Source organism: Oncorhynchus tshawytscha, linkage group LG16 (genome assembly GCF_018296145.1).
Source record: "Oncorhynchus tshawytscha isolate Ot180627B linkage group LG16, Otsh_v2.0, whole genome shotgun sequence".
In the NCBI taxonomy this organism is placed as follows: Eukaryota; Metazoa; Chordata; class Actinopteri; order Salmoniformes; family Salmonidae; genus Oncorhynchus; species Oncorhynchus tshawytscha.
Window position 1 is genome coordinate 10,017,305 of NC_056444.1, and position 14,867 is coordinate 10,032,171.

Genomic DNA, 14,867 nt, shown 5'->3' on the forward strand with positions numbered 1-14,867 from the left:
TTGGGTGCCTAATTGCTTTTAGAAAACTGTTACCAACATATTTACATAACAATTAATTACATATTTTAATTTAAACTTTATTTTGATAAGTCAATACATACAATTGAATTCTTCCACCTGAAGATCTAGCCCGGGCAAAAATCAGGTTGTAAGTTATTTTGGTCAGGTTGCTACAGAAGCCACCCAGTTGTTAATTGTTTTTGAATAGTTGCTATGCAAAAGGTCTGGTCTTCCGTTCTAAACAAAATGGTTGCTATGCAGGCTGGATAACGTTCTTGTCACTAGCTAGCTAGCCAACTTCAGCTAACTCAGTCACGTCAAACATTAAACCTGGACGGACCGTACACTAGCTGCATTTGCGTTTTCATTTTTTCGACTGGCATTTACACTGAACAAAAATAACACAACAAGTGAAGTGTTTTCAATGAGCTGAAATAAAAGATCCCAGAAATGTTCCATACACCAAGATAATCCATTCACCTGACAGGTGTGTCATATCAAGAAGCTGATTAAACAAACAGCATGATCATTACACAGGTGCACCTTGTGCTGGGGGACAATAAAAGGCCACTCTAAAATCTGCAGTTTTGTCACACAACACAGTCACAGGAATGTTTTGGTACGGGCAGGCATAAGCTACGGACAACGAACACAATTGCATTTTATCTATGGCAATTTGAATGCACAGAGATACTGCGCCATTCATCAGCCGCCATCACCTCAGGTTTCAGCATGATAATGCACGGCCCCATGACGCAAGAATCTGTACACGATTCCTGGAAGCTGAAAATGTTCCAGTTCTTCTATGGCCTACATACTCAGCAGACTTGTCATCCATTGAGCATGTTTGGGTTGCTCTGGATCAACGTGTATGACAGTGTGTTCCAGTTCCCGCCAATATCCAGCAACTTCTCACAGCCATTGAAGAGGAGTGGGACAACATTCCACAGGCCACAATCAACAGCCTGATCAACTCTATGTGAAGGAGATGTGACTGGGAATACAGATACCTGAATACAGATATCTGTATTCCCAGTCATGTGAAATCCATAGATTAGGGCCTATTTTATTTATTTCATGATTACCTTATATGAAGTGTAACTCATAAAATCTTTGAAATTGTTGCATGTTGGGTTTATATTTTTGTTCAGTATACTTGGATATGTCCATGATAATGACATTGATGTGTGATTTCGACTAGCTCATAAAAAGTATTCTGGGCACCGTTTACTCTATGGTTCTGAAGATCGAAATTCAAAAGTGAAACATTGTTTCCGAGGTCAGGCAGGCAAGCAGCTAGGCTTACATTAACCCTTGCTGTACCAAACTAAATGCTTATATTAACCCTTGCTGTACCAAACTAAATGCTAGGCTTACATTAACCCTTGCTGTACCAAACTAAATGCTTATATTAACCCCCGCTGTGCCAAACTAAATGCTAGGCTTATATTAACCCTCGCTGTACCAAACTAAATGCTAGGCTTATATTAACCCTCGCTGTACCAAACTAAATGCTAGGCTTATATTAACCCTCGCTATACCAAACGAAATGCTAGGCTTATATTAACCCCCGCTGTACCAAACTAAATGCTTATATTAACCCCTATGTACCAAACGAAATGCTAGGCTTATATTAACCCCCGCTGTACCAAACTAAATGCTTATATTAACCCTTGCTGTACCAAACTAAATGTTAGGCTGGAAGCAAGGGGAAATAATATGCGAGTTGAGATAAATACAATAAATTATTGGGACAGTAACTTGGATCATTTATCACCGGAGGCGCAGTGATAAAAGTGAAACTGTTAGCAGGAGTAGGTGTGTCTGCAACGGCCAATACAGCAAGGCATGGAACTCTGCTCGTCCAATCAGCATCCAGGATCCCGACAACCAGTTGTGTATATATATATATATATATATATATATATATTTAAATATATATATTTTAAATGGTCTGGTGCAATATAAATTCATAGGAATATAGTGTTATTATCATAGTGTTATTTTGAGCATCGTGTGGTATTGAAATATGTCTGTTGACGGGTTCATTAAGCAAACTTGGATCACAATATGATTTAATTTGCTTAAAGGCCTAAATATAATAATAATAAGGATGGTATAGAGTAATAACGTAACGTGTCTGAGATGTTGCTGTTTTTCATTTCATCGTCAGGGGTCGTGCATAACCAAGATGATATTATTTCCAAACGGACTTGAGTTCCCTAAAGAAAATCCCAGGGGACCTTTAAGTGGCTAAAACCTTTTAACAACTTTAGAAATGGACTGTTATGACCTGTCTAGCCTAATCGAATACTATAGATCACAATTTTTTGGCAGAGATAGTTTTACACTTGGTGCATAGGTTATTGCTACTATACATGTGCTGGAAAATGGTCATACATATGAATTGAAGTATTTTTAAGTATGAAAATATGTACAGCTTTTGATGGGCACTTTCTACATATAAATCAAATGTCATCAACTTTATGATGATATAATTGTCTCCAAAGCCCCACCTCTCCTCTGCCTCTGTGAGCACTAACTGGGCGTGTACAGTGGCCACACGCACGCGCTTTACTACCTGCTAATGCCCGTTACCCAGAACAACTGTCACACACACGCGGCAGATACACAGCTCAACCGGCGGAATTTAGGAAACTTCAAGTTAAGGGGTCATTTCTTCTACGCAACTTTGGAAAATATTTTATTTAAGAGTTAAATACACACACTAAAGTAAAATGGTTTCTTTCAGAGTAGTTTTTATTATTTTACCAGAAAACTTGGAATATAACGTTGACTTTTGACTGGGTCTGATTTGGACTTCCCGAAGCGCTCAGAAGTACATTTACAGCCGGGCTGTCAACTTGATGGAGACTTTTCAGAACCAGAAATAATGAATAGGCGTACCAATTTTACAAAAAAAATAATATTGGAGACTATTGCATAATGCGTAAATGATTTTCTATTTCTTTTAAATGAGCTACTTAAGCTTCTTTCAGTGAGAACAAGGAGCGCATTTGAAGACAGTTTTACGCGCAAAAGATTGACAATATATTGGACATAGGATATTATTGAAACGGCAGGTCAGAGACAATCTGACTACAAACTGGACATACAATGACAAGCTGTTGGTTTGCCTTTGTGGGGTTGTGGTGGAGCGCATATTGCATGTTCCTTATTGCAGGTAGCAATTATTTATTCGATGGGAACAACGAGGTGCACCCGAGTTTCATTCACCGGCGGTTGCGGACACACGAAAAGAGAGAGATGCAGAAGGAGATCCTCTCCATCCTTGGACTTCCACACAGACCCAGACCTCATCTGTCACGTGGAAAGTACAACTCCGCTCCGCTCTTCATGCTGGATCTTTACAATACGATATCCAGCGAGGAGAAAAACGAAGTGGAGGGCATGTTGGAACAGTACCAGTCCTTGTACACCACCCAAGGTCCCCGTTTAGCAAAACATCAGGAGAATGCCTTCCTAAATGACGCCGACATGGTGATGAGCTTTGTCAATCTGGGTAAGCTATACAGTTATCGTTACAAATGTAATTTATTTAACCTTATAGTAATTTAACTCAATTTAGAGATAATAGGGAGCAAATCATGTAATATTCGGACACATATGATCGTAAAAAGCAGTTTCGCGAACAGTATGCTTCTCCACTGGGTCAACAATAGATCGACATCCTGTAGTATATTTGCAGACTACGTGTGAATTACAGGTGTTCGGATGAGCCTGTATTGGGCCGTCGATGCGTGCACAATTGCGCGCGCTCTCACGAACCACGGAATGTTTTCCTCTGAACTCTTCTCAGTCCTCTTCAGTGGTAAAACACTAAAACGATTAAATGTTTTTTTTTAATACCGTGTTGCCTATGGACTTTACGCTCAATGATAATTTATGCATAGGGATAAATTGGTTCATTTAGTCCAAATGCTGAAGCCTGTTGTGAAATGTCGGAGGGATAAACATTTAAAACGTATCCATAGCAAACTATACTGAACAAAAATATAAACGCAACATGCAACAATTTCAACGATTTTAATGAGTTACAGTTCATATAAGGAAATCAGTCAATTGAAATAAGTTCATTATGCCCGAATATATGGATTTCACATGACTGGTCAGGGGCGCAGCCATGTGTGGGCCTGAGAGGGCATAGACCCACCCACTTGGGAGCCAGGCCCTGCCAGTCAGAATGAGTTTTCACCCACAAAAGTGCTTTATTACAGACAGAAATACTCCACAGTTTCATCAGCTGTCCAGCTGGCTGGTCTCAGATGATCCCTTAAGGTGAAGAAGCCGGATGTGGAGGTCCTGGGCTGGCGTGGTTACACCTGGTCTGCGGTTGTGAGGCCGGCTGGATGTACTGCCAAATATTAAATTATCTGGCAACAGCTCTGGTTGACATTCCTGCAGTCAACATGCCAATTTAATGCTCCCTGAAAACTTGAGACATCTGTGGCATTGTGTTGTGTGACAAAACGGTGCATTTTAGAGTGTCCTTTTATTGTCCCCAACACAAGGTGCAACTGTATGATGATCATGGTGTTTAATCAGCTTCCTGATATGCCACACCTGTCAGGTGGATGGATTTTCTTGGCAAATGAGAAATGCACACTAACAGGGATGTAATCAAATTTGTGCACATCATTTGAGAGAATGAAGCCTTTTGTGCGTATGGAACATTTCTGTGATCTTTTATTCCAGCTCATGAAACATGGGACCAACACTTTACATGTTGTGTTTATATTTTTGTTCAGTATAAATACAAGAATCAACAACCAGCACACTGGTATTTATGTACGGCTATATTTGGCATTGGCCATAGGGTAAATCCATTTGAATTCAGTCATTTCTTGACAGCGTCCCTTTTGATTAAAAAAAAAACTTTCCGGCCTCCCGGGTGGTGCAGTGGTTAAGGGCGCTGTACTGCAGCGCCAGCTGTGCCATCAGAGACTCTGGGTTCTCGCCCAGGCTCTGTCGTAACCGGCCGCGACGTAGGGCGTAGGTCCGTAGGGCGACGCACAATTGGCCTAGCGTCGCCCGGGTTAGGGAGGGGTTGGCCGGTAGGGATGTCCTTGTCTCATCGCGCACCAGCGACTCCTGTGGCGGGCCGGGCACAGTGCACGCTAACCAAGGTTGCCAGGTGCACGGTGTTTCCTCCGACACATTGGTGCGGCTGGCTTCCGGGTTGGATGCGCGCTGTGTTAAGAAGCAGTGTGGCTTGGTTGGGTTGTGTATCGGACTTTCAACCTTTGTCTCTCCCGAGCCCGTACGGGAGTTGTAGCGATGAGACAAGATAGTAGCTACTAAAAACAATTGGATACCACAAAATTGGGGAGAAAACGGGGTAAAATTCATTTAAAGAGAAAAAAATAAAAATAAATACTTTCCATACATTGAGAGGCAGCCCAATGGAGAGGAGGCCCAATGGAGAGGCGGCCCAATGGAGAGGCGGCCCAATGGAGAGGAGGCCCAATGGAGAGGAGGCCCAATGGAGAGGCGGCCCAATGGAGAGGCGGCCCAATGGAGAGGAGGTGAGGAGGCCCAATGGAGAGGAGGCCCAATGGAGAGGCGGCCCAATGGAGAGGCGGCCCAATGGAGAGGAGGTGAGGAGGCCCAATGGAGAGGAGGCCCAATGGAGAGGAGGCCCAATGGAGAGGCGGCCCAATGGAGAGGAGGTCCAATGGAGAGGAGGTCCAATGGAGAGGAGGCCCAATGGAGAGGAGGCCCAATGGAGAGGCGGCCCAATGGAGAGGAGGTGAGGAGGCCCAATGGAGAGGAGGCCCAATGGAGAGGCGGCCCAATGGAGAGGCGGCCCCATGGAGAGGCGGCCCAATGGAGAGGAGGCCCAATGGAGAGGAGGCCCAATGGAGAGGAGGCCCAATGGAGAGGAGGCCCAATGGAGAGGTGGTCAGAAGGGGACATGAATGCCAAAACATTCAGGAGATAAAGGTGCTCAAAGTTCCCCCAATTTGCATTCCCCTCCAGACCACAAGACTTCATTTTCTTCATCACAGGAAAAGTTAAACGGTAGAATTTTTTTACCAACAGGGTTGTCAAACTATTTTATAATTTCTTGAAAACTGACATTTTTTAAAACCTTTATTGTCAGTTATCGTATCTAAAAACGCCTAAACTCAGATTTGTTTCATATTCTCATATGTTGTAGCTTAAGACCACATGTAACCACGCCAGCCCAGGACCTCCACATCCGACTTCTTCACCTCGAGCTCATACTTTACATCATCTAAGGTGTTTGTGTTGTGCCAGCCATAGGTTGAGAAATATCATGCTCTTGAATACAGGGTGGGTGTCCATTCAATCATAGAAATATGTTTCTTAGAATGGACCTATTCCTTCAGACCACTGCAATTTAGCTGGTTACACTATTGAAATTTAAATTGAATTAAAATACTACCACAAAGATGTCTGCCGGTCCACCCATCGTCAAATGTCAACTTAAATTGTTACTTCTATTTTATGATCTGTATTTCTATGATTTCAATAGGTTTCCTATGGAGGATTGACAGTAAAATGTAAAACAACAGATATTCCCATTCATGTCAACCTTCTCTGTTGTGTGGACCTCCAACCATCTTTGTGGTACTAGTTGAAAGATGACATTTTTATTACATTGATCAGCCAAATCATGACACCTTGTATTCAAGAGCAAGTTGTGTCTCAATCCGATGGCAGGCACAACACAACAACCTCAAATGATGTAACATAGAGGGTCTAAGCTACAACATATGTGAATATGGTATGGGTGTTGTATGCAAAAATAGGGCAACTTTAAGCAGCTTTTATCCAAAAAGTCCCTTTATGAGCACTTCTACAATGGGCAAATATGTATGGAACGTTTTGTTCAAATCAAAAGGGGTACTGTCAAAAAGTGATTGAATTCAAATGGATTCACCCCATAGCCTACAAGTTCCGGGTTTAATGTGTAAACTGTGTTGCATTGTTTGTTTGCTTTGCTAGATTTATTTAATTAAACCCCAGACAATAAAGAGATACTTTAATCATAAACGCTTTAACATAAAAGCCCGCGGTCATTCCTTCCATTAGCCTCGGGAGTGTTTACAGAGCCTGTCTAAACAGACTGTAGGAAGATTAACAGACTCTCTCTCTGGCAGGGGTTGGAACCAGTTCAGAGAACATAACCCAAAACTGAAAAATATAGATTTTTGATCAGGAACGGAAGTGATCTGTAGTGTTCCGTAACAGAACCGTTATTTTAAAATCTCGAGAAGAAGGTTAATAATGTAATTTTTGGTTCCAAAAATATTCCTAATGTCTAGTATGGGCTCCTGAGTGGCCCAGTGGTCTAAGACACTGCATCTCAGTGCAAGAGGTGTCATTACAGACCCTGGTTTGATTCCAGGGTGTATCACAACAACCAACCTATTTCGTAAAAACTGTCGATTTCACAGAAAAACTAGAAACTATATAAACTGTTCCTTTTTTGGGGTTCGAAACGGTTCAGAACTTTCTTTTCTGGTCAGTACACTGGAATGGAATGAAAAAAAATAGGGGTTCTGAACAGAATGATTAGAAAATAATTTTGGTTCCAACCCCTGCTATCCTGTCAATGCTGCTAAGCTTGATGGATGCCATTTTTTGAATATTGACATTATTGAAAATGAAAATACTGTGGAAGTGTCCTAATAACGATTTTTTTAAAGTATGTGGCTCTTGTCAAAGTTGTTTTGAACTCCAGCCTGCCTAATCACAAAATTCAACAATCCACTGGGCAAAAACTGGTTGAATCAATGGTGTTTCCATGGTATTTCAACCCCCCCCAAATAAATTTGATGACGTTGAATCAACGTAGAAAACTGATTGGATTTGCAAAAAGTAATCAATAGAAGGGCATTTCGTATTTTTTCACCTAACTTTTAACCTAAATCCAATGACATGATGATTTTTTTTGTTTTGATTTCACGTTAGTTGACAACTCAACCAAATGTAACTCAAAACTAGACGTTGAACTGATGTCTGTCCCCGGGGGGAAGTGATGAGCTAAAAGTAGAGCATGTTACAAACTACACTGCAAGAGCTTCCTTATTTATCGTCCTCTGGGGTGTTCAACAGTGAAATAGTTACATGTAGTGATGAAAATCAGATATTGCCGGCTGTTTTGTTCTCAAGTAACTACTGTGGGATAATGTTAATAATGTTTACATACTGCATTACTCATCTCATATGTATATACTGTATTCTATTCTACTGTATTTTAGTCAATGCCACTCTGACATTGCTCTAAAATGTATATATTTATTAATTCCATTCTGTTACTTTTAGATTTGTGTCTATTGTTGTGAATTGTTAGATACTATTGCACTGTTGGAGCTAGGAACACAAGCATTTCGCTACACCCGCAATTACATCTGCTAAATATGTGTGTGTGACCATTCAACTTTGGTTTGATTTGATTTTGGGAGTGTCTTAAGTCGTTTCGAATCACAGTTAGTTTTGGTTTTGCTGCTCTTGCGCATCTGCATATCCAATACAATTAATCATCTCCGGTACATCAGTTCCCATCCAACACATAGTACCCAGGGATTAGGTTGCCATCCCAATAGAACACAGAGTCCTGCTACTTACTTACTGCCTTGGAGAAGATGGCTTCCTCCTTGAATGTGATTCTAATTAATACTAGACAGGCCAAGGCGCTCCGTCTGCTTTGCAAATGAAGTATCGTACGACTACTGTGTATCATCTGATTAGTTTTTAATGCTCAGTAGCTCAGTATTTGACTGTTTCCTGACGAATGGCCGAGAAACATAGACTACAGGATGTCGCTTACTGTCTGGGTGGTCTCGTTTCTTTAAAGCCTGCCTTTAGCATGTGTATTGTATAGGGACAATCATCGGATCTGATAGGTGTTGGAAAAAGTGGTGATGGACCTTTAATTTTGTATTGTAGGCCTCAACTGATCCACTGTACACCAGCTCTACTGATAGAGGGCTCGTTGTGGGTTTTCCTATGGGGGTTCATGGATTTAGGAGTCCCTTACACTCTGCTACAGCATCTGTCTGTGGTAAGCAGACGCTCTGTTCTTCGTCAGTGATTCATAGCTAGGTCTTGTTAGGTCATCCGCTCGTTGAAAGTATCGCTCATGCCAACGACCCATATTGACTCATCACAAGTAAAAGGAAATAACTTCAATTAGGTTAACAGAAACATCCCTTCCTTTGCCTCCCCCTCATTCACTGAAACAGAGTGTTGATCATCGTCATCACTCTGTTTGCCTGGTCTGTACCCTGGTGTGTTACACTACATTATGTACAATACGAGCCACATGATGTCGCACCACCAACCCAGACTCGTCTTAATGCTCCCCCTTGTGTAGTAGCCACGGTTGGTCGGTCGGTCGGTCGGTGGCAGCGCTAGTCAGCCTGAATATATTTTTGAAGATAATATCTTCATTCCTGTGAGAAAAAGAGGTCAACCATTGAAGTGAGTTGTCATTCGGTCTCCTAGAAAATGAATGGTTCACCTGTTCTGTGAAAGAAGTTTTCTAAACCACAGATTTGTCAATTTCCTTTGAAAACTTTGAAGGGTTTTCTGACCAGAAGAGGAGAACACGGTCTAAATACACGCACATTGTCACACGCTGACCTTAGTTATCTTTGTTTTCTTTATTATTTTGGTTAGGTCAGGGTGTGACGAGGGTGGGTATGTGTGTTTTTGTCTTGTCTAGGGTTTTTTGTAATTCTATGGGGTTTTAGTATGTCTAGGTATATGTAGGTCTATGGTGGCCTGCATTGGTTCCCAATCAGAGGCAGCTGTTTATCGTTGTCTCTGATTGGGGATCCTATTTAGGTTGCCATTTTCCATGTTGGTTTTGTGGGTTATTGTCTATGTGTAGTTGCCTGTCAGCACTCGTGTTATATAGCGTCACGTTTGTTTTATTTCTTTGTTAGTTTGTTTAGTGGTTTCCTTTCATTAAAAGAAGATGTATGCTTATCACGCTGCGCCTTGGTCTTCTCGTTACGTCGAACGTGACAGAATAACCCACCAAACAAGGACCAAGCAGCGTGAAAAGGAGGAACAGCGGGGAAATGGACCTGGGAGGAGATATTAGATGGAGCAGGACCCTGGACACAGCCGGGGGAGTATCGCCGTCCTAAGGAGGAGTTAGAGGCAGCGAAAGCGGAACGGCGACACTACGAGGAGAAATACAGGAGAATAGAGGAACGGTGACGATATGAAGGTACACGGCACGGAACCCCGAGAGGCAGCCCCAAGATTTTATTTGGGGGGAGGCACACGAGGAGATTGGCTGAGTCAGGTAGGAGACCTGAGCCAACTCCTCGTGCTTACTGTGGGGAGCATGTAACTGGTCAGGCACCGTGTTATGCAGAGATGCGCACGGTGTCTCCAGTGCGCTATTCTAGCCCGGTGCGCTCTATTCCAGCTCCTCGCATTTGCCGGGCTAGAATGGGCATCCAGCCAGGATGTATTGAGCCAGCTCTATGTTCTGGATCTCCAATGCGTCTCCACGGTCCAGTGTATCCTGTGCCTCTTCCCCGCACTCGCCCTGAGTTGCGTGTTCCCAGCCCAGTACCACCAGTGACGGCACCACGCACCAGGCCTACAGTGCGCCTCGGCAGTCCAGAGTGTCCGGCGACAGTACCCAGTCCAGAGCGTCCGGCAACATTTCAGGGTCCGTAACCTCAAACGACGGTCCCCAGCCCAGAACATCCGGCGATGATCCAAGCAGCGAGGGTCCCCAGCCCAGGGCCTATGGCGAGGATCCACTGGTCAATGCTACACGAGCGGACTCAGGGTAAAGAAGGGGGGCGGCGTCCAGAACCAGAGCCGCCACCGAGGTTAGATGCCCACCCGGACCCTCCCATATAGGTTTAGGTTTGCGGCCGGGAGTCTGCACCTTTTGGGGGGGTACTGTCACGACCTGACCTTAGTTATCTTTGTTTTCTTTATTCATTTGGTTAGGTCAGGGTGTGACGAGGGTGGGTATGTGTGTTTTTGTCTTGTCTACGTTTTTTTGTAATTCTGTGGGGTTTTAGTATGTCTAGGTATATGTAGGTCTATGGTGGCCTGCATTGGTTCCCAATCAGAGGCAGCTGTTTATCGTTGTCTCTGATTGGGGATCCTATTTAGGTTGCCATTTTCCATGTTGGTTTTGTGGGTTATTGTCTATGTGTAGTTGCCTGTCAGCACTCGTGTTATATAGCGTCACGGTCGTTTTATTTCTTTGTTAGTTTGTTTAGTGTTTTTTCTTCATTAAAAGAAGATGTATGCTTATCACACTGCGCCTTGGTCTCCTCGTTACGACGAACGTGACACACATAGTAATTTCGCTTTTCATTTAGGATATTTAAACTGGTTTAGTACGTGTGTTGATGGAACTTGTTTAGTATGTGTGCTGATGGAACTGGTTTAGTATGTGTGTTGATGGAACTGGTTTTAGTATGTGTGTTGATGGAACTGGTTTTAGTATGTGTGCTGATGGAACTGGTTTAGTATGTGTGCTGATGGAACTGGTTTAGTATGTGTGTTGATGGAACTGGTTTAGTATGTGTGTTGATGGAACTGGTTTTAGTATGTGTGTTGATGGAACTGGTTTTAGTATGTGTGCTGATGGAACTGGTTTAGTATGTGTGCTGATGGAACCGGTTTAGTATGTGTGTTGATGGAACTGGTTTAGTATGTGTGTTGATGGAACTGGTTTAGTATGTGTGCTGATTGAACTGGTTTTAGTATGTGTGTTGATGGAACTGGTTTTAGTATGTGTGTTGATGGAACTGGTTTTAGTATGTGTGCTGATGGAACTGGTTTAGTATGTGTGTTGATGGAACTGAAACTTCAAATGTTGTTATTTTGTCAAGTCCAACTTATTTCTGATGGATTCGCTTAGCCTCACGGCTGAAGGTCTTCCTGAGCCTTACTTGGCCTGAGATGTTACCAAAAATTCCCATCTCCCGTTTCTCCTCCTAACTCTCTCTATGAGATCCTCTACAGAGGGGACTTCCAGTAAGTAAGGGTAAAATCCATCTCTGTTTGAAGGACTTGCACCCTCCCTTGTACGGCCTACCGTCATCCCCTGTCCACATCCTGTTGAACTGCAATGGAGGAGCCATCAGTGCCCCTCTTATCTAAATCAACAGCCACCCGCGTCGGGCGTCAGCGAACCACCAGCCTGCCTCTCACACTTGAAAGGTGACCTGGGAGACTGAGGGTTTTCAATGAGGGGGGTTCAGGAGATTATCTGGGTCTATATACAATCCCAGGTTTACTCTAGCAATCCCAGCCTTTTGAAATGTTTTCCCTGGGTGCATTTCTGATCGGCTAAATCTCAGGTCATCTGTGTTCTTTTTGCAACAGAACATGTCACAAACCTCTGGCATTATCAAATAATTAGTTGGGAACGATCAAAGAGTTACTTGTTCGATTTCAAGGGCGGCTTTGGCCAATACCCGTGAAAGTCTTTAAACGGCTTCCTGTGGACCCCCTAAACAAAAGCAAAGTCATTCCTGCTTTGTGTTCAAGGTTTTTAAGAATTAAATTAAGTGAAGAATTTGAGATATGCTGCCGTGGATTTAAATGACAGTTTCTAAGCCATGAAGTTGAGTTAAACTAATAGTTGTTGAAAAAAAACCCACAACAAAAGGAGTAGATGGAGTTGTACTTTAACACCTACTGTGGCTCTGTAATAGTGTTCTGTATGGACAGATGGAAAAGCTATAACAACCAGACTCTGGAGATGTTTCTTCCATCAAACTGTTTGTTTCTATGAAGTGGCCGTATGTTTTGCCAAAGAGCCTGACAACCTGTACCGTCCAAACAGCTGAAAAGGAAGCTCTTTTAATAAACGGTATCGTCTAAACAGCTGAAAAGGAAGCTCTTTTAAAAACGGTACCGTCTAAACAGCTGAAAAGGAAGCTCTTTTAATAAACGGTATCGTCTAAACAGCTGAAAAGGAAGCTCTTTTTAAAAACGGTACCGTCCAAACAACTGAAAAGGAAGCTCTTTTAAAAAACGGTACCTTCCAAACAGCTGAAAAGGAAGCTCTTTTAAAAAACGGTACCTTCCAAACAGCTGAAAAGGAAGCTCTTTTAATAAATGGTATCGTCTAAACAGCTGAAAAGGAAGCTCTTTTAAAAACGGTACCGTCTAAACAGCTGAAAAGGAAGCTCTTTTAATAAACGGTATCGTCTAAACAGCTGAAAAGGAAGCTCTTTTAAAAACGGTACCGTCTAAACAGCTGAAAAGGAAGCTCTTTTAATAAACGGTATCGTCTAAACAGCTGAAAAGGAAGCTCTTTTTAAAAACGGTACCGTCCAAACAACTGAAAAGGAAGCTCTTTTAAAAAACGGTACCTTCCAAACAGCTGAAAAGGAAGCTCTTTTAAAAAACGGTACCTTCCAAACAGCTGAAAAGGAAGCTCTTTTAATAAATGGTACCTTCCAAACCGCTGAAAAGGAAGCTCTTTTTAAAAAACTGTACCGTCTAAACAGCTGAAAAGGAAGCTCTTTTAATAAACGGTACCGTCTAAACAGCTGAAAAGGAAGCTCTTTTAATAAACGGTACCTTCCAAACCGCTGAAAAGGAAGCTCTTTAAAAAAACTGTACCGTCTAAACAGCTGAAAAGGAAGCTCTTTTAAAAACTGCACCGTCTAAACAGCTGAAAAGGAAGCTCTTTTTAAAAAACTGTACCGTCTAAACAGCTGAAAAGGAAGCTCTTTTAAAAAACGGTACCTTCCAAACAGCTGAAAAGGAAGCTCTTTTAAAAAACGGTACCTACCAAACAGCTGAAAAGGAAGCTCTTTTAAAAAACGGTACCTTCCAAACAGCTGAAAAGGAAGCTCTTTTAAAAAAACTGTACCGTCTAAACAGCTGAAAAGGAAGCTCTTTTAATAAACGGTACCGTCTAAACAGCTGAAAAGGAAGCTCTTTTAATAAACGGTACCTTCCAAACCGCTGAAAAGGAAGCTCTTTAAAAAAACTGTACCGTCTAAACAGCTGAAAAGGAAGCTCTTTTAAAAAACTGTACCGTCTAAAGAGCTGAAAAGGAAGCTCTTTAAAAAAAAAAACGGTATTTCAATATGTGGAAACATTTGTGTGTCTTAGGCCCTAAAACATATGAAAGCAAACATGGTGTTTACAGTTTGTTCATTCAATTAATCCCCTTGTTTTAAAACTTTATTCAATTCAGCTGCCTAAAAAGCCTACTTTCTGTGCTTCAGTAGATCTACGTGCAGGAAATACCTCAGAGAAAACTTTGCATCTTCCGAACGCACGCACGCACACACATTCTCACACACGTACACACACACACACACACACATGCGCACACACACGCACGCACGCACACACATTCTCACACACGTACACACACACACACACATGCGCACACGCACGCACGCACGCACGCACGCACGCACACACATTCTCACACACGTACACACACACACACACACATGCGCACACACACGCACACGCACACGCACGCACGCACACACGTTCTCACACACGCACGCACGCACGCACACACACACACAGATGAGATGACCCTAAGGTCGAAAGATAACACTTTTTAAGAGGGCATTCCTTTTACACTTGAAGACGTTTCTGTCACACACTACTCTTAAACCGCCTGATGGTATCGCTCCCTCTCACGCTATTACTCTCTCACCTGACAAGATGGCTGTCACGATTGGTCGCTACACGTGAAAAGAATGCCATGCTATGTTCTTTTTTCCCCCGAATTCCTTCTCTGAAAATTCTATGAGCATTCCTATTCCCAGTGGGATGACGTGGGATGGGACCGCGGTGAGCGGAATGAGATAAAAGCTTTAGACACGGCACACTCCGGTAGGTAACAA

General features: G+C 42.6%; 1 protein-coding gene across 1 annotated transcript in view; it reads left to right on the forward strand.

Annotated features, from left to right (window-relative positions):
- The first annotated feature begins 2,607 nt into the window (after nucleotides 1-2,607).
- LOC112215293 (bone morphogenetic protein 7-like) overlaps nucleotides 2,608-14,867 on the forward strand; it is a 55,816-nt gene continuing 43,556 nt past the window's right edge. Inside the window, exon 1 of the mRNA XM_024374214.2 lies at nucleotides 2,608-3,523. Coding sequence (XP_024229982.2) covers nucleotides 3,118-3,523 — 406 coding nt within the window. The 5' untranslated portion in view covers nucleotides 2,608-3,117. The remainder of the gene's footprint in view (nucleotides 3,524-14,867) is intronic.